General features: G+C 42.0%; 1 protein-coding gene across 4 annotated transcripts in view; it reads left to right on the plus strand.

Annotated features, from left to right (window-relative positions):
- The window catches only part of LOC124622308 (peptidyl-prolyl cis-trans isomerase FKBP4-like), a 156,017-nt gene that overhangs the window by 89,514 nt on the left and 46,308 nt on the right, over positions 1-20,195 (plus strand). For all 4 annotated transcript variants that reach the window (XM_047147983.1, XM_047147982.1, XM_047147985.1 and 1 more), the window contains exon 7: positions 8,743-8,912. In XM_047147983.1, the coding sequence (XP_047003939.1) occupies positions 8,743-8,912 (170 nt within the window). The remainder of the gene's footprint in view (positions 1-8,742; positions 8,913-20,195) is intronic.

The raw sequence follows: 20,195 nt of genomic DNA on the forward strand, positions 1-20,195 counted from the left end.
GCAAAACCCAGAGTGTCAGATGAAATCATCATCCCCAGCATTCCAGAACTGCTCAGCAGAGAAAAACCAGTCCATGCAACAGAACCAGTATACAGGTAACGGCTGGAAGGTGGTCTCGCAGCATGGCCAGCTGTATAGTGCGACAACAAAGCTGCGTTCTCCACAGAAAGCAGTGAGCGTCTTTGTAGCAGTTGAAGGATTGAGTTGTGAAACTAAAAATTTAGACTTACTTTTGGATAGATATAATCTCTGATTAAATCATGTAACTCCTGCTGATTCAGCAAATGAGGTTCCTTTGTGCCACTGTCGCTAAAATATTAATCTGGACTATTTGTGTCATTTGTTGTTGCAGCATACACTATTTCAGCTGAAGGTGAAGGAATCGTTAGAATTTCATCATGCAAGGTTGATGCTCTGGAGGACGGTATGACAGGATACTGCAGCTGACGTCAGCTCTTGCCCTTCTTGAAATGTTTAAAGTCCACCATACAAAAATAACAATTATGATGGTTACTGGGTTATCTCCACACTCTTGGCATAGCGGATGTCATACTTTTTCTTCTACTAGGCAAACATTGTTCCAATGTAAATAGACAGTTACCACACGTTACATGTGACACCCATCGTTTATCGAGATCTGTTATGGCCAAACCAAAATTAGCTTTCCAAAGAGAACAGAACATATTTCCAGGGATAATGTGGTTTATAACTTATTTTGGTCCAATATAAGAGCCGCACACATAGCAGAAAGAGTCTGCCTGTAATTTGCATTGTGAAATAAAGATTAAATGTGCTTATGTTTTTCATAGATAGTGTGAATGTTTGTGGTGACAATTGCAAGCTCAATCAAAGATAAACAGAAAGTAATGAATAGCTTTACTCGTATATTATATGCTATCTCAGCTAATAAGATGTTACAGTGTGTCTCTTTGTCAAACTTTTTTGAAAGTGTAGTCAGGCTATAAAACACTCACCTGCAAAGAAATTAATATGATGAATGTGTAATACGACCAACTATTTAAATCAAGTACGGGGTCCCACAGGGTTCGGTCTTAGGTCCTTTACTGTTCTTGATATACATTAATGACTTACCATTCCACATAGATGAAGATGCAAAGTTAGTTCTTTTTGCTCATGATACAGGTATAGCAATAACATCCAAAAACCAAGAACTAAGTGATGTAATTGTAAATGATGTTTTTCACAAAATTATTAAGTGGTTCTCAGCAAACGGACCGTCTTTAAATTTTGATAAAACACAGTATATACAGTTCCGTACAGTAAATGGCACAACTCCAGTAATAAATATAGACTTTGAACAGAAGTCTGTAGCTAAGGTAGAATTTTCAAACTTTTGAGGTGTGTCCATTGATGAGAGGTTAAACTGGAAGCAACACATTGATGGTCTGCTGAAACGTCTGAGTTCAGCTACATATGGTATTAGGGTTATTGCAAATTTTGGTGATAAGAATCTCAGTAAATTAACTTACTATGCCTACTTTCATTCTTTGCTTTCGTATGGCATCATATTCTGGGGTAATTCATCGTTGAGTAGAAAAGTATTCATTGCTCAAAAATGTGTAATCAGAATAATTGCTGGAGTCCACCCACGGTCACCCTGCAGACATCTATTTAATGATCTAGGGATCCTCACAGTATATATATATTCACTTATGAAATTTGTTGTTAATAATCCAACCCAGTTCAAAAGTAATAGCAGTGTGCATAGCTATAACACCAGGAGAAAGGATGATCTTCACTATGCAGGGTTAAATCTGACTTTGGCACAGAAAGGGGTAAATTATGCTGCCACAAAAGTCTTTGGTCACCTACCAAACAGCATCAAAGGCCTGACAGATAGCCAACTAACATTTAAAAATAAATTACAAGAATTTCTAGATGACAACTCCTTCTACTCATTGGCTGAATTTTTAAATATAAATTAAGGGGGAAAAAACAACCTAAACATTAGTGTCGTGCAATATTTTGTGTAATGTAATATCTTGTACAGACATCTTTTCTTAACCTGACACGTTCCACATCATTACGAAGTGTCGTATTCATGATCTATGGAACAAGTATTAATCTAATCTAATCTAATCTAATACACAAACTCACTGCCATATAGCGGATGTTGCAGTCAACACATGCAACTTCTTTCTCTGAAGTCTATTTTCAGATAGTAAAACAATCAGTATCAGGCAAAATACAAACACTATAGAATAATAAGTGCTAGATTCATGTTCAGTGGCTCAATATCTGCAAGGATCTGTCAGGAAACAGACTTAAGCAAAATAATGTTTATGTAATAATCCAATTTTTTATGAGAGGTAAGTAAAGTTTTATTGTATGTAGTTGAGTATGGGTGTGGAACAATGAATTTCATTATTTAGATGTGCCTTTCAGTGTCTAATGTTGTTGCCCAACATTCCATCACTTTGTAGATGGAAACACAGTCAACTGTAGTCGGTAAATTTCAATGAGAGCGAAGTCTTTCGCAACTGCGCTGGTGTACAAAACATTCTCACATTTCTTGCTGCGTCAGTTCAGGGTGGAAAGCTCGAGGTTTTACCTTGAACTGATGTGGCAAGAAGTCTCGTAAATTTCAATCTTTAATTTAAAATATTTCACAAATGGAAGAGTTTCCAGGTACATAAGAAGATGAAAATGCTGGTTGTGGTGGTGGTGGTGGTGACTAATGACAACCCTTGATGTGTACACGGGTGTTGATTTTCTTGTAAAACATTCAACCCCAGTCAGTTAAGAGATGGGGTGCATTGTCCTGTAGATCCCACCAGATTATGTGGTATAGAGCTTGGTTAGCTGATTTATTCCCAATCTAGTAGAGCAGTGTGATGTGTTTTAACAGTATGTGAAGTTAGATGGTGCAGTAGTTGAGAATCTGGACCTAGATTGAGAGGGCTCATTGTCCAGTCCCTGTCCTTATATCCAAACTTTGATTGTCCATTGTTTCTGTGCTCAGTGACTGTCCGAACTGTTGTTAGAGCAAAAGCTCAAACTGGATTTTGTTCTGTCATCTTCAACTCTACCATTCTTTATGATATGGTCTTCTCTTTGTGTTTGAGAGAACTGATACAGAGAAAATATGAGGTCAGTTGTAGTGCACTCTTTAACAAAGCCACACTGGTTAGCTGAAATGTTGCTCGCTTGACTTTTTTCAAAAACATAATTTTATAAAGCAGAAGGTGAACTTACTGTAGTTAAATATTTAACTGCACCACTTTCATTTCGGAAAATAGGGAATATTATGCTTCTTGGCAGTTGATTAGAACATGCTGTATTCATTATAACATTTAGGAACTCAGTCAGCCAATACACAAAATTTATTCAAAAACTAGCCAAACATTTTTAAATAATAATTTTATTTTGTGTGTACTCTCCTCCTCTATTCACATGACTTTCCCAGTGAGGCTCCACCTCGCTGTGCAGGTTGGAGAGCTTCGTTTGGAATGTTCTTCGGTGTCATTAGTGGTTGCCTTTGAGCTATGAATTTGTTTTTTGGAAACAAGAAAGTCGTCTTCAGCAATATCTTTTTACCAAAAGCATGGTATGACAAAACAGTGGGCAGGCATTTATTGCGTTCTTTAGATCCCATCAGAGGCAAATTTGAATGAACCAACATATACATTAACAAGAGAGAAACAACTCATTAAGATGTTCACTGTATCAGTGGTTAGCTTTTACTATATAGCTTAATAATGTTAGTGATTATGATTATGCCAGCTGAAGGAAAGTCACCACTTTGTGGAAAAACTGCTACATCCTGATCAGGCATGGCTCATAGTTAAAGGCTGTGAGAGGGATACAGACTTAAATATCAGCTGGACACAGGCCTAAATAATAACAGCAACTATTTTGGAATTGTTCATCTCGAGTGACTCTTTTGTTTGGACAGGTAGTAGCTATGCCTCAAAATTCCAGTTAGCTCTTAGAGGTTGGGGTCATAGGTTATATGGACTACAGATTGTATGGGCTTCCAGAAGACTCAGTTTGCATAGCCTGAGGATGTACTACCAGTCTCCACTTGATTTTCACATTCTTCTGTTTGCATTGAAAGACAGTCTGCATAGTGACAACTTTCACTCCCAAATCTGTGCATCTGTACATCTAATTATGCATTGGTGCATCATTAATTGATGTTTTAATACTGTTTTTCACTCATATTAGCTCTTGCATGAGATTTAAGCAGTAATCTCTGTCTGCATATTACTTTGTCTTCCACCTTTAAGCTCTTAGGTTTTCAAATTTCGTCCAATGCAATCCCCAACAATCAGTCTTTCCTTCTCATCCTGTACGGTAAGTCTCCCCTGACCTGCGGTTCTGGGTGACTTTGCCCAAATCTACCCCTTTTCCTAGACCTCTTCATTACTTTTCCTTCATCCCTCTTCCTTCCCCTTCAACCTTTCTGCCTGGAGGAGGAGTCACTGGACTGAAAGCTTGCCAATTACAACCGTCTTTTATGTGTGTTGTCAATAACTGATTGTTTTCGTCTTGTTGAGAGGAAACTTGCTAGACATTTGGAGAAAAAAAGTCTCCCTAACACTTCTGTCATTGTCAAGTCTTGTGTTGCTGGTCATCTTGGTGTTGTGGTCAGTAGCTGTATAACAATGACATTGGATTGGACCACAACTGCCGTCTTAAATTTCCCTTTCAGTTTTAGTTCAGATGATGTCATTCTACTATCAATAACGTGACTCTGCTGCAGACAGTACCTCATTGGCAACTATGCAGTAAGGCCTACAGTATGTAAAGACTAGTTGGAGTTGCACAGTAGTTCCCCTCGAGGGATCCTCAATGCTTCTATCTTTGCTATTGCTGTCAGTCATATTATGTCCATTGTCAAAGGCCAGCGCAATATACATTACAAAAAATGAGTTTCTTAACTGTTATTTTACATCCACTACTGCAATAGCAGCATACTGATTGGAGACAAAATTGCATCAGAGTAAAAGCTTTCGGTGCTCACAGAGAAATGATTGCATGTCGATTTAAAGTTTTTTTCTACACATTCTTAATTGACCCATTTTGCAGCGTTGAGTATGATAAGTGTTAGGTAGGATCTGTGACCATTCTTTTAGTTATGATATGGTATGTTGCCACTTGGAAGGGAATTTAAGAAATTGAGGCTTTTAAACCTCTAAAAATCTTGAATTGTCATAGCCACAGGTCCTAGGAGACCTATGCAGGTGAAGCACACAAACACTGTCTGCTGTAGGGGACTAACACTGCTCGAGGTGCCTGTAGTACCTGACTGAGTTATGTGCTGGGGTTTGTGAACTGTCTGTCTGAAAGTAACTGCTCCTGGTGTGTCAGGCAAATAGGACCTTGTCTCATCTGCTGTTACGAGTACTTTACCTGGTTGAGTACATACCAAGGAAAATCAGCCATATCGGACAGAAGAATCTGAGCTCTGTGAGAAATCGGTCCTACTGCCTATTGGTGTAAAGGGATTTCAGTCTGTCACTGAGGATCAGTCCAGTTACTGACCCAAACTCTCGGGAGGCATAATGTTATTTTCAACCTCTGGAATATTAGTATAAGAGGATGCAAATGTGAGATTTCATTTACAGACATGAGTTTTGCATCAGTATTGCATTTATTTGACAATTTACTATCAGTCCTAAATCTAAAAAGGCAACCTCGTTTATTCAGTGCTTTGGCCCCATTATGTCATTGAGTGTCTGTTATCAAACAAGTGAGTAGTTTGACACGGAGGACCCTGGAGTAGATGAAAACTGTCAGAGCTAGCAAATTCATCTACTTGAACTTCTTTAGTACATTTTGGTCTGTCTGGTGCAGTTCCCAGAAATCGGTTCATTCGATACAGAGTACTCTCCTTTGCCTGTAACATCGGAGGACAAGGTGAAAGTATGCCAGATTCCTGGCCATACAGGAATTTGGAGAAATGGACTGGCAAATGTGGGTACTGAGTACGGCCTCACATTGCTTACTGCGGCACAGTATACAGTTCCCCCATATGTGGTAGTCTCACTTACTGCATGAGGCCGCACATCATTTGAAGGATGAGTAATTGGAAATGATGGACGATGAGCTGTGGTCAGCGAAGTCTGTGTGTGGCTTACTTTTCTCTAGCCACCAAAGTAAAACAGAGTTGTTTCAAGTAGCCTCTGAATTTGACACCGGTCTTGGACCCCTGCAGTTTCTTAGATTTGGGTAACCTGTATGTGTAAATGACACTTACTGTTCGTAGAAGTTTTTGTGGTGTGCCTGTATAACTGTACCTATCTGTACCGAGCGAGGTGGCGCGGTGGTTAGCACACTGGACTCGCATTCGGGAGGACGACGGTTCAATCCCGTCTCCAACCATCCTGATTTAGGTTTTCCGTGATTTCCCTAAATCGTTTCAGGCAAATGCCGGGATGGTTCCTTTGAAAGGGCACGGCCGATTTCCTTCCCAATCCTTCCCTAACCCGAGCTTGCGCTCCGTCTCTAATGACCTCGTTGTCGCCGGGACGTTAAACACTACCTACCTACCTACCTACCTACCTACCTATCTGTACCATTTTAGATCGTGTAATTAATCACCTCCCCATTGAAACAATATTGGCACTAACAATCCAGATGTTGTGCACTCTAAATTTAAAATAATTATTATTAAACCCCTAAATGCTTTAATAAGTTAGTGCTACATGTCTGTAAGATTTAAATTTTTCACTTAAAGAATTATCACAAAAGGAAGATGAAAACAATAAAATTCCCGGTTGGAGACAGCTCAGAATGAGATTTCTTCAAGAATGAGTCTTTCACTCTGCAGCAGTGTGTGTACGGTTTTGAAACTTGCTGACAGATTAGAACTGCATGCCAGGCAGGAATTGGAATCTGGACACACAGATTTTATAGACTGTGTCTTTACCGAGCTGTGACCATTGCCTGTGTTCGTAGTGTCACTACTGTTGGCACCTCCCTCCTGCTCCCTCACTTCACAGCAGCTCTGGTGTGTATCTTGCTAGACTGGCCATAGCCAAGAGGATTATTTTCAGGGTGACTCAATTTGCAGGGGTGTGCACTGTTTAGGGTCACCAGTCCTAACCAGATAGCTCAGTCGGTAGGAGTGCTGCCCTTGAAAGACCAGGTTGTAGACTTTGGTCCTGGACTGCCACACAGTTTTAATGTGCTGCGAAGTTTAAAGGTTTCTTCTGCTTTGGAACTCAGAAAATATTATGTCACTACGACCTAAAAAAATTTCATTTGTGATAAGTCGGGTCCAGATGGAACCCCTATTCAGTTTTACAGAGAATACAGTACGTCATTTGTCACAAATTTCTCACCCTGTGCAAAATCCCAAGCAACTCGAAGAAAAAGTAGCTGGCTCCAAAGAATGGACCTGCAAAATTGCAGATCAATAACCTTAATATTGATTCTGCGCAGACTTTATTAACATATTCGCAGTTCAAATGTAATAAATTTGCTTGAGATGGAAAAGCTTCTGTCCACAGGTAAGGATGGATTTAGAAAGCATCACTTGGACGAAACTCACTGTGCCATTTTCTAGCATGATTTCCTGGGAACCGTGGATTTATGGGATGCAGGCAGATTCCATATTTATAGATTTCTGAAAAGTGTTTGACACAGTGCCCCTCTGTTAAAGAAGACCTGAGCGTATGGAATAGGTTCCCAGTTATTTGACTGGCTCAAAGACTTTTGAAGTTATAGAATCCATTACATAGTCCTCCAATGGCGAGTGTTCATCAGAGATGATGGTATCATCAGCGGTGCCCCATCGAAGTGTAACAGGCATCTTGTTCTCAATATACATAAGTGTTCTAACGGATAGGCTGTTTGCTGATGAAACTGTGTTGTCGGCTGATTGTAGAGGGGTACAAGCTGACTTTGACAAAATTTCTAATTGATGTGATGAATAACAACTTGCTCTAAATATATGAAGATGTAAGTTGATGTCAATAAGAAAGAGAAACAATGTTTGAATAGAGCATTCAGAGTGTGCTTCTGGACACAGTTATGTAGATTACATATCTAGGCATAACATAGCAAAATGATATGAAACAGAACGATCACATAAGGCCAGTAGTAGGGAAGGCAAATGGTTGATTTGGATTTATTGGGAAAATTGTAAGGAAGTGTGGTCCCTCTGTAAGGGGGGGTGGTAACTGTTGAAATTTTCACTAAAGCAAACATTCCACTTTTATGGAGAATAAAAACTATTTATTCTCTATTATTGTTGTATCTTCAATCACTGTGAGTTTGCTATCGGTTTTGTCTTCAGGCATATAGCAGGCCAACTTTTTGAAATCATATGTCTGATCATTCACAGATGCTGATTTTGCCCAAAAAAAAGTAGGCAAATTTCCAGGCCCCTAAATGTTGCAAAGTAAATTAATAATATTTTAATTTGTTAAATTTGAAAGAATACCTTTAGATAAAGTTTTGTAATTTACTTTTCTGCTTTTTTGACCAAAAGTCTTGTTTTTCTAAATGAAAAGCAAAATTTCATGTAGGAGAAGGATGGTGCTTTCTGTTTATTAAGCTCAAAGCACTTGTCCAGCACACAGTTACTTATGATAAAAATGCGTGCTTAACACTAATTTCATAAACTAATTCTTTTTGTTGTTGTCGAGTGCATGAAGGTTTGTGGTCTCGTAAATAATTTTCCCCACAGTATTGATCTGTGCTTAATATCTTATAGCACTGTAAAAACATTTGTAGTTGCACTATGCTCATATTATCTCTATTTTATTTCAGGCTTTGAAGAAGAGAAGGAACCAGAACGAAAATCACTTCTACTGGCTGGACACTTAAATCTTGCCATGTGTTACCTCAAGCTTGAGGAACACTTTGAAGCACGTGAACAGTGTAACAAAGCTCTCGAGGTACAACCATCCAGTGAGAAGGGATTATTTCGCCGTGGGCAGGTTAGTGCAGATTATTGAGCATATAGTATTAAACCCAGCACCTCAGTTTTTATGCTGTCTGGTAAGATAGACAGGCTCACACAAATGAAAATATCTGAAAACTCTCACCAAATTGTAAGTTTGGTCTAAGGAAGACTTACATAAAATGAACACTTGGAACTTAAACACTCAGATTTGGAAGCTCTGATTCAGTATCTGAAAGTGATAAAACAAAAATTATGAGAGAAAATATGTACAAATTTGGAAGAAGTAGCAGTAAGGAATGTGGTGTCACCGCCAGACACCACACTTGCTAGGTGATACCCTTTAAATTGGCCGCGGTCCATTAGTATACGTCGGACCCGCGTGTCGCCACTGTCAGTGATTGCAGACCGAGCGCCGCCACACGGCAGGTCTAGAGACACTTCCTAGCACTCGACCCCAGTTGTACAGCCGACTTTGCTAGCGATGGTTCACTGACAAATTACGCTCTCATTTGCCGAGACGATAGTTAGCATAGCCTTCAGCTACGTCATTTGCTACGACCTAGCAAGGTGCCTTTATCGCTTGCTATTTATCTTGTGATGCATGTACCGTCAAGAGCGATGTTCACCAATTATGGATTAAAGTTAAGTATTCCAGAAGCTACGTACGTTTTTTTACTAGACTCAACTCCTTTAACTGTTCCAGACCTCACGCCAGCCTGCGTGAGCTTCAACGTGTGCCTTTCGGCTATCTCATAGTGGCTTGGTTGTCTTGCCAAGTCACAACAAGGAACATGTCATTCTATATGGTGGGTTTTCTGAATAAAAAGGAAATACCAGTAAGAATATGTTAAACTTGTGAAGAGAAATGTGTTCACCATTGCTTACCTTCAAGAAGTGTGACTATCTTTGCAGTTGATGATGACAAACACAATTTCACTACAGACTACACTACAGAAGAATTGCATCAGTAAGGCTACAAGAATTCATTACGCCGTGACAACTGAGAGCTGTTGGTGCAAAATTAAAACTGTAGAGCCAGACATTAAAGAAGTTTAAAGGCAGAATGTGAATGCTGCATAGGCATAAGCCTACTGACTACATAAACTGCCTGACAAAAAATTGAAGCACCCAGAAGGGAAGAAGAAAGCAAAATGAAACTTCGCAGGTTGAGAGTTTATGTGATATTTTTTTAAGTGCATACAAAATTGAGTCAAATTTATAAAGAATTTGACACAGAGTTCACTTATCAGTATGCTGTTGCATCCCTTCTAGCCCGGATGAATTCACCGATTTGGTTGGGAAGTCATCATGTCTTCTCCAGAGGCAGGCTGATCCACAGCTGACGAACTCATGCTCAATATCCTCTCTGTGGTGCTGGGATGGAGTAGACGGTTGAGCTGGTCCCATGTGTTTTATCAGTGACATATCAGGGGATCTTGCTGGTCACAAGAATATCTCAGCATCCCTCACACATTTCATAGAGACATAAACCGTGTGTGGATGAGGATTGTCCTATTGAAAAATCCCACCGTAATGTTGTTGCAGTATAGGTTGCATGTGAGAATGCAAGACGTCCATGTTGTACTGTTCTGCTATTGGAGCTAACTCAGTCACTACCAACGGTGACCTGAAGTAATGGCTCCCCACTTTGTGACACTAGAGGTAACACTGTTGTGCCTCTTTAAAACATTGGAAGAATGGCAACTCTCCCCACGTTGCTGCCATACTCACTGATGAAGATCATCCAGGGTAATACAAAACCGTGATTAACTGCTAATTACAATGTGGTACCATTAATCAGCAGTCCGTGCTTCCTAGTCAGGTGACCACACCAAATGCAGCATTTTATGTTGTTGTTGTTGTTGTTGTTGTTGTTGTTGTAACAGCAGCAAATACGTGGAACTGTAATTCTGTAGTACACCTGCTGCTAGTATCCACATAATGGTGCGGGATGACACACAATGTTGCAGGGAGTCCATTATTTGGTCAACATCAAAGCAATCATTCATTGTGGTCATTAGATGTGGATGACTGGAAACTTGATGATGATAATGCTGCCCTCACATTCCCACACAGTTCAACATTGAGCCACTGTTGCATGTGAGTACGCCACAGATCTAGATAATGCATGATTCGACCAGCTGGCCAAATTGAGGCCCACAATGAGAACCCTTTCAAACTGCCAGTTCCTGATAATGTTTATGTGAGTATGTGGCAGCCCGTGTCCTTCACAGTAATCTCTCAATATCTGACTCTTCTTTGTGCCCTTTATATATTGCTCATAGGACTAGATTTCACTAACTGTATTTTACATTATTAGCAGTAGTTTTAACAAAATTATTTACTTACAACGTATTGGTAGTATACTGTGTTCGTAATAAGAATAAACTGGATATAAACATTACACCCTGTATTCCTTCGCGTTTGCTTGAATCTCATTAGATTTGCAAGCATTTACCAGCGCATTTAACTTGTACGGCGCTGGTCAGTCAGCTGGTCCAGCTAACCTGCAGTGATGTGACCAGTTGCAGAGAAACAACATAGCTTCGATGATCATTTAACTTTTAAAGAGCGTAAAATAATAATCTACAAAACTCCAACTCTACCGCATGGTTTTTTGATGACTGGAAGAAAGGATAAGATGTTCTCATTCTCACCTAACATAGTATTCTAATTACAAACAAGAGTGATGAAAATTCCTAACTTAAAAACAGGGTAATTTTTGTGAGTGAGTTATGTGTGATGCAAAAGCAACTGCAAGGATTTCACCATGTTGTTTAATACTGAAGCAACTGAAGGTATTAAAGTCAGTCATCTGGTAATCTCTTAGCTCCTTCCTTATCCGAAACCGAAAAATCCATTTCATTTCTGGAACTGTTATCTGCTATGTTGATAATGAGTCAATGAACAATCCACGGAGTCACTCGGGCGCTGCATTTTCTCCTCTTTCCTGATGTGCCATTCTGTATCCCACCAGTCTTCGGCCCCCAGGGGCTCAGCATTCATTTGCTGGGTACGGGCTTGGCGACCCCGGGGTTCCTGAGCTGGGGACTGGTAAGCGCCACCTGTCCTCTGTCACCGTAAGCTCTGGGCATACTTCAACGACCACTGTGCGGTGCGGCAGTGGAATGTTGTGTGTCTCAGGGAGTGGGGATCTTGGCTTGACCGCCCGGATCGCGAGGATGGAATAAACCTCTACACACAACCCCTCAACTCAAGGTGTGCTGTGCGCTGATGAGATGCATGGCTGTTGAGGTGGAACAGTCGTTAGCGGGCAACCTGTGGGGAACCTGCCACACCTCAGTTGTATAAGGCTTACCTAGGCACGCGGGGCTCTGTCTAGGTGGACTTGTAGTTCCCTAGCTGCTCGTGGGACCGAGATGGATCCTTTGAAATCCTCTTTTCTTCCTCCCAGCGGAAAGGGTGGGCCGCTGGAAGGTTCTAACACCCAGTCTCTTAAGAGGGCTTGTGCAGTCAGTCCCCCTGACTCCGGCACTTCTTTGACAAGTCCAGTCTTAGGTAACAGAATGCATTCTGGTAATCTGAATGTGTTTCTCATTGTGAAACGGAAGGAGGGTAGTTTCGAGAAAGTTTCGCCCTTCTATATACAAAAGGGATTGGAGGGAATCTGTGGCTCCTTAAAATCGGTGAAGCGCTTACGTAATGGGACCTTGCTAGTGGTAACTTCCACTTCCCAGCAAGCGACTGAACTTCAGTCTGCTAAATGCCTTGGAGAGTATGCCATAGACACTGAACTGCACAGCACCTTGAACTACAGCAAAGGTGTTGTGACGTGCCGGGATCTAGTTGACATTCCCAAGGAAGAACTGCAACGTGAGTGGGCTCCGGCAGGTATCGTTGATGTTCAACATATCATACGGAGGGTTGATGGCAATCTTGTCAAATCCGACTCCTTTATTCTAACCTTCAGTAGCACGAAACTTCCTGAACATGTGAAAGCTGGCTTTCTTCGCCTTAGTGTGAGGCCTTATTTCCCGACCCCAATGCGCTGTTTCAAATGCCAGCGTTTTGGGCATACCACCTCAGGATTCAAAGGCGACGCGACTTGTGGCAACTGTGGTACAGCTGCTCATGACGGAGTTGGTTGCTCCTCTCCAGCCAAATGTATCAATTGCTCTGGGAACCACCCTGTTTGGAGTAGGGACTGCCGAATATTTTTAGAGGAACGCAAAGTCCAGGAAATAAAATCAACCAAGCGTACCCCCTATGGTGAGGCCAAGAAGATCTTTAAGTCGATGCAACCTCCCACATTTGCTACATCTTTTGCCTCCCTGGTTCAGAAGCCTACTCCAAAAGTCGATGCCTCAACGCCGACAGAGGTGGTGAGTGTTGGCACTAATACATGCAGCTGTCAGTGCACTTGCAGCGCAGCCAGTGTTTCAGAGCCAGTAGCCCCTATTCGAATGGCAGACAACGGTACAGTGGCGAACTTGGGCCCGCCCCTGACGCCTCCAACAGCTGAGGATGTTCCGAAGCCCAGTACAGCCATTACCACTCCCACATCAGCTCCCCCAAAGCCCACCAAACCGCAGGAAGCTCCCATACAGCAGCAACAGCGGGTCAAATCCCGTAGTAAACCGTCTGACCATGCAGATGTTGTTTTCCGTGAGGCTTCATCTGACTCTTCCCCAGAGTTGATGGAATCCGATGTATGTGTGGGGAAATCATCTCGCCCCACGCCTGCCCCTCCACCTGCTGCAGTCTCCCCGCCCCGTCGGCGAGACAGGATGAAGGTGCTACCCCCATCATAGATGGCTCCCATACTTCAGTGGAACTTGCAAGGGTTCAGGACGCATGTGGAGGAACTTCGTCTATTATCGCAGGGTAGACCACTGTGTCTCCAGGAGACTTATTTCCATCCATCATACTCCCCTGAGATACGAGGCTATACCCTCCACAAAAAGGACGAACTGCGTGGAGAGAGAGCTAGAGAAGGCGTAGATATTTTCGTCAGGACGGACTACCCCTCCTCGCCTCTCTCACTTACGACGCCTTTACAGGCCGTCGCTGTGTCTGTGCACGTGCGTCTTCCGTTGACTGTATGCTCGCTTTACTTGCCCCCACATGATGCACTTGATGAAGTGGCCCCTCACCGACCTTCTTACACAGCTCCCCCAGCCATTCATTATTTGTGGTGATTTTAATGCCCACAACGTGCTTTGGGGCTCTGCCATTACCTGCCCCAGGGGTAGAGCACTTGAGAGGCTTCTCCTGTCATCCTGCGCCTACTTGCTCAATGGAGGACAGAGTACTCATTTCTGCACAGCGACTGGGTCATTCTCTGCCATTGATCTCTCGCTTTGCTCTCCAGCTCTTGCTCCCAGTGCTCACTGGGAAGTGGTCGCTGACTTGCACGGCAGTGATCATTTTCCAATCTGGATTCACCTGACAGATGGCGTGGGCCCTGAAAGGAGACCACCACGATGGGTGCTCAGTGGAGCTGACTGGACACTTTATAGCCAGTTGGCCCAATTCGAACACTGTGCGAATGTTGAGGTGTGGGTGGATCATATTACCAAAACGGTCCACCACGCCGCTGCAGCATCCATTCCACAGACCACAGGCCACCGGAAGAGGCCACCTGTGCCTTGATGGAGTGCCGAATGCCGCTCTGCAATCAGGACAAGGCGTGCAGCTCTGCGTCGGTTCAAGTATCGGCAGACTGCTGAGAATCTTGCAGCCTTTCGGGTGGCGAGGGCAAGATGTCGCCGCATTATTCGTGAGAGCAAGAAGAGGTCATGGCAACAGTTCCTGAACACCATTAATCGTTCCACCAACAGTTCCATTGTGTGGGAGACCATCAGGAGAATTTCTGGCAGAGGAGGGAGGTGCCCCATAGCTGCTGTAATGAATAACGGCACTCTCCACACGGATCCGCAAGAAATTGCCCAGACTATGACAGCGTATTTTGCCACAGTTCCTGCAACAACCAGTCAGGATCCAGGTTTCCAGCGCCATAGAGCCGTTGCTGAGAGATGTAGTCTGGACTTCCAGTCCACTGCTCATGAAGTTTACAACTGCCCATTTTCTATGTGGGAGCTGGATTCTGCATTGTCTGGAGCTCGTGACACATCCCCTGGTCACGACAGGATCCATTACAGTATGCTATGGCACCTCACAATGCGCAACAGAGAAATCCTCCTCACACTTTTTAATGCCATTTGGGCGTCGGGTCACTTTCCTGCCGCGTGGCGTGAGGCAGTTTTAATCCCTTTCTTAAAACCTGGGAAAGACCGCACGAGCCCAAGTAGCTACCGTAGTGTTGCCCTCACTAGTTGCATAGGGAAGACCTTGGAGCGGATGGTCAACCACCACCACCTTGTCTGGATGTTAGAATCCCGGCAACTCCTTAGTCGCTTTCAGTGTGGGTTCAGGAGGTTTCGTTCCACCTTCGATAACCTTGCCCTCCTGGAGGTGGCAATACAACAAGCTTTCCTACGCCGTCATCACCTTCTCGGTGTATTTTTCGACATCGAGAAGGCCTACGATACCACTTGGAGGCGTCTCATCCTGGAGCAACTTCACGAATGGGGTTTTCGTGGTTGTCTTCCTCTTTTTATTCAGTCTTTCCTCTTGCCACGATATTTTAGATACCGAATTGGTGATGTCCTGTCTGATCGCTTTGCGCAGGAGAACGGTGTCCCTCAGGGTAGCGTTTTAAGTGTGACTCTCTTTGCCATCGCTATTAATAGCATTACGTCCATAGTGAAAAGTCCTGTCCAGTGTTCTTTGTTTGTGGATGATTTCTCTTTGTTTTGCTCTTCTTCAAGCCTTGCAATGACAACTCGTCAGTTGCAACTTACGATTAGGCGTTTGGATGACTGGGCGCAGAAGAGTGATTTTAAGTTTTCCACCAAGAAGTCTGTATGTGTTCTTTTTAACCGTTCTCGTTCGATTTTAACCTATCCTGAGTTGAGGATGAGGGACACTATTCTTACTTTTAAAGACACGGTGAGATTTCTGGGGCTCATTTTTGACTCGAAGCTCACGTGGTTACCTCATCTTAAAGACCTGAAACGGCGATCACTTAAGGCTTTAAGTATTTTAAAATGTCTTAGCCACAGTACATGGGGAGCTGACAGGACTTGTCTGCTCCAGTTTTACAGGGCGTTTGTGCGATCTCGGCTCGATTATGGGTGCACGGTGTATGGGTCTGCGAGGCCTTCTTACTTAAAGTTGTTGGACGTTGTGCACCATGAAGGACTTCGGTTGGCCACTGGGGCATTCCGAACTAGCCCCATACCAAGCCTCTGTGCAGAGGCTGGTGAACCGCCACTTCATATGCGGCGTCTGCTACTTACAGTGCACCAGGCATATAAAACTTTGTCCACACCATACACCCCTGCATACCATACCGTTGCTCAGCCTCCTCTGGCACGATTGTTTCATAACCGGCAACGTGCGACGCAGCTCTATGGGATTTGCGCACAGGATTGGCTAGGTGCGATGTCTATGGCTGGTCTTCGTGTTTTACGTCGCGGTTGGAGCAGATCTCCACCTTGGCTCCTCCGAATACGCAAACTTATTTTAGATTTGACTAATTTTAAGAAAGATGGCACACCAGATTTTACGTTCCAATCTCTGTTTTTTAACATTTTAGATGTGCATCACGGTTTCACTGTCGTTTATACTGATGGCTCCAAATAGGAGACTTACCTTGGCTGTTCTGTGGTGTTCCCTGATCATGTTACCCGGATTCACCTCCCTGCTGAATATACCATTTTCGCAGCAAAGCTCCACGCGATCCTGAAGGCACTGGAGCAGATGCATCGTGTTCGGGGCGATCGATTTCTTCTCTGCTCCGATTCTCTTAGTGCCTTACAATCACTGCAGAACCTATACCCGACTGAGGAGATGGTCCAGCTGATACATGACCAACTGTACTTGCTCCAACAGCGGGGTAAAGAGGTATCCTTCTGCTGGGTGCCTGGTCATGTCGGCATATGGGGCAATGAACAGGCTGATCGGGCTGCCAAGGAGGCCTGCAGAGAGCAGGATGTGGTCCAGTGTCCTATCCCCTTGCAGTCAGTCATCGCTGCACTCCACAGGAATTGCATGGAGTTGTGGGAGGATGAATGGCTGGCGGTGACGGCCAATAAACTGCGGTCGGTCAAGTCAACCACTCGGCCGTGGCGTTCCTCCTGCCGGTTGCTCAGACGGGAAGAGGTGGCCCTCACACGTCTGCGGATCGGGCACTGCCCTCTTACGCATAGCTATTTATTACGGCGGGAGGATCCTCCGTTTTGTGATGCTTGTGGTGTGCACATCTCTGTCCGGCACATTTTATCAGACTGCATTTTATACCGTGATGCAAGGGCAGAAGCACAAGTTGCTGGGGATCTGCCTTGTGTTTTAGCTAACGATGGGACGTGTGTGTCTAGGGTTTTTAAGTTTTGTGATGTGTCTGGACTCTGGCCTAAACTTTTAGGCTGGAGGTTTTAGTGTATTGCAGAGTGGCTGACTCCTCCCTTTTTTTCTTGTGGTCAGCCAGCCACTTCCATCTGCATATTGTAATGGCACAGTAGAAATGTAAAAATACAGCATTTGTATGGTGTGCTCAATGCTGTGGAAAGGATTGCTTTTCATGTTATGACACTTGTCACTCTGGCTCGTGTGAGACTACATCTATGGTATAAAACAATGGACATAGTGCAGATTAAGAATATTTGGTTTTTCATTTTTGTCATAAAAAATTAAATTATGTTTTTTATTTAAATTAAGCACCCCTTTTTCATAAAACATTGATAATTAAGAGTTTATGAAAACAGGAATGTGGCATGCAATATGTAACTAGAAACAAGAAGACGTTCATTATTCATTTAAAAAAATGATTAATTTTATTTATGAGATGTAGGTATTTCAAATTGAACAAAAAAAAGTATGACCAAGGTGAGACTCAAAATCAGCATTCCATGAACTGCACAACATTATCAATCTATTACATTTCAGATTCCAGTACATGTCCTGTGTGTATTGAAACTCAATTGTATCAAATATAGTCCTCCGGAAAACTTCAAAACTGACTTCTTTTCTTTAAATTTATGAAAAACCTTAAGAACAACCTATTTGTTGTCCTTTTTAGCAGTGTTCACATGTGTGTTTCACTACAGGGCAGGACGCAGCCTCGGTCATTTTCATACTGCTGTATTAACAGCATGACAATCTGAGCACAATACAGAGACTGTGACTGTCTACAATTTTTTAAATAAAAATTACATAGCTAAAGCGTGATTAAGAATAACGTTGATGGCTGTTGATACTTTATAATATCTTTGTTTCATTTAATGTAACTTAGTAATGAAAGATCTAATACATAAGTAGGAACTACTTCAAAGTGCACATGTGCTATGACTTCTGCCCAATCATCATATGTGGTTAGTTTACATCACGTTTATTTGTATGATGAACAGAGTACAGAAATAATTCAGCCATTGCTTTGAAATAGTTCAGTTGTTTACCACTATGAGAAATACTATTGCCTCATTTGGCTTAGGGGGAGGAAAAAAGAAGACTAAGATTATGTTAAAATTGATCACAAAATATTTAACAAAGTACTTGTTATCAGCATAATCCTTGTCATTGTCATTATCAGTCATCATCATCATCATCATCATCTTAATGATAATTACTTTTCAGAATATCCTTCTCTCTCTCTCTCTCTCTCTGTTTGTAACTGACTGACTGACAGAATAATGTTATTGAAGCAGCTTCATTTCCAAAACCGTTTCCCAACTATAATGTTATGCTGACTAAGAATGACCTCTAGACACACACTATGACCTACACACACACACACACACACACACACACACACACACACACACACCTATAAGAGTTTATCTAAGTCCAGGGACGGAACAATCTACTTTCAAAAGCAAAGAAAATCTATTCTTTAAAATGTGCCTATCTGTGACTCAGCATCTCATGCTATATGGTGAGTAGCACTATCCTAATATTGTCATTATTATTTAAAGTTATAGAGATTAAGCTGTTAGTATGTAATTGAAACGAATAATTCCGCAAGGTTTTGAAGAAGGCAAATGATCAAGTTCCAAGTTGATTTTCATAAAGTCTACCTTAGTCTTCAATGCATTTAAAATCCTCATGATAACACCACTTGTAGCTCTTCTGTCATCATGAGGGCAGCATAATTCATCTGAACAATGAGTTTCTCTTGTGTTTCCTTTTTCTTTATAGTCTTTATAATTTCAAACATCCCCATCAGTAGCTTTTCAACCTCCCCAACCAATTGCAATCCAAAGCGGTAAGATACAGGGAACTTGTCAGTCATCCATGGAGTTTTTACTTCATCTAATAATGCTGGTTGCTCATTTTCAAGAAAGTCTAGATACAGAATACTGCAAGATAATGGGGTAACATAACAGGCTTAATCAACAGATTGTCTATCACACTGCATCTCACATTTACAGAGAAGTGTTCTTAAAAATGTCTCAACAAAGGCATGTGGGTTTTCCTCAAACTACAGATTTGAGTTATTAGTGTTGTTGGTACTATCATATGGGAAAGTGATTTCATTAATAAGCCGTATTAATGTGATTACTCAAGTGTTTTTCTGTTAGCCAATGACAAAATTTCAGTCTTATACCATATCCATCTGTAAGGTGTTGAATCCACTGTAAATGATAAAGATAGAGGCTGTGCATACATGATATTCACTATATTCTCATATGTGGAACACCAATATGTGCAGAAATTTATGTGAGCTTGTCGAAGAACTATGTTCAGTCAACTGTGTAATATCTACTTTGCCCACAGTATTTATTTGCATGCTCGAATGAAATATGGCTGCTTTGCTGCACACCAGTCCCAGGCAGTTTAGGGAAAACGCGAGTAAACATTCTTAAATGTACCACCATGAGCATAGGAAGTCTCCACTGTATTATCTACATTGCACTCTTAAACAATACAATACATTTGGCTAACAAACCATAGTCACTGTTGAGAAACTCAGTTTTGTAAACTCTAACACAACTTGAACTCTTTTAAAAAAAAAAAGAAGATAATAGATAAATGCATAGGAACTAGAGTACCAACGTAAGAAATGAAAACTCATCTCTGTAACAAACAAAAATTGACAAGTAAAAGTTGGACATATGTTGTATGTTCCGGGTTGTGTCTTAAAATATTTACTATTCCTCCTGAAACAGCGTGCGTATACTTAATGTGTGAATAGTAGTGGTCACTAAGCAAAGCTCTCAATTTATCTTAGTTATCATTTTGGTACACAAACAAAAGTTAGAGTCTCAAACCTTATTGGTTATAGCATTCTAAGTAA

This window comes from Schistocerca americana, chromosome 7 (genome assembly GCF_021461395.2).
Source record: "Schistocerca americana isolate TAMUIC-IGC-003095 chromosome 7, iqSchAmer2.1, whole genome shotgun sequence".
Classification (NCBI taxonomy): domain Eukaryota; kingdom Metazoa; phylum Arthropoda; class Insecta; order Orthoptera; family Acrididae; genus Schistocerca; species Schistocerca americana.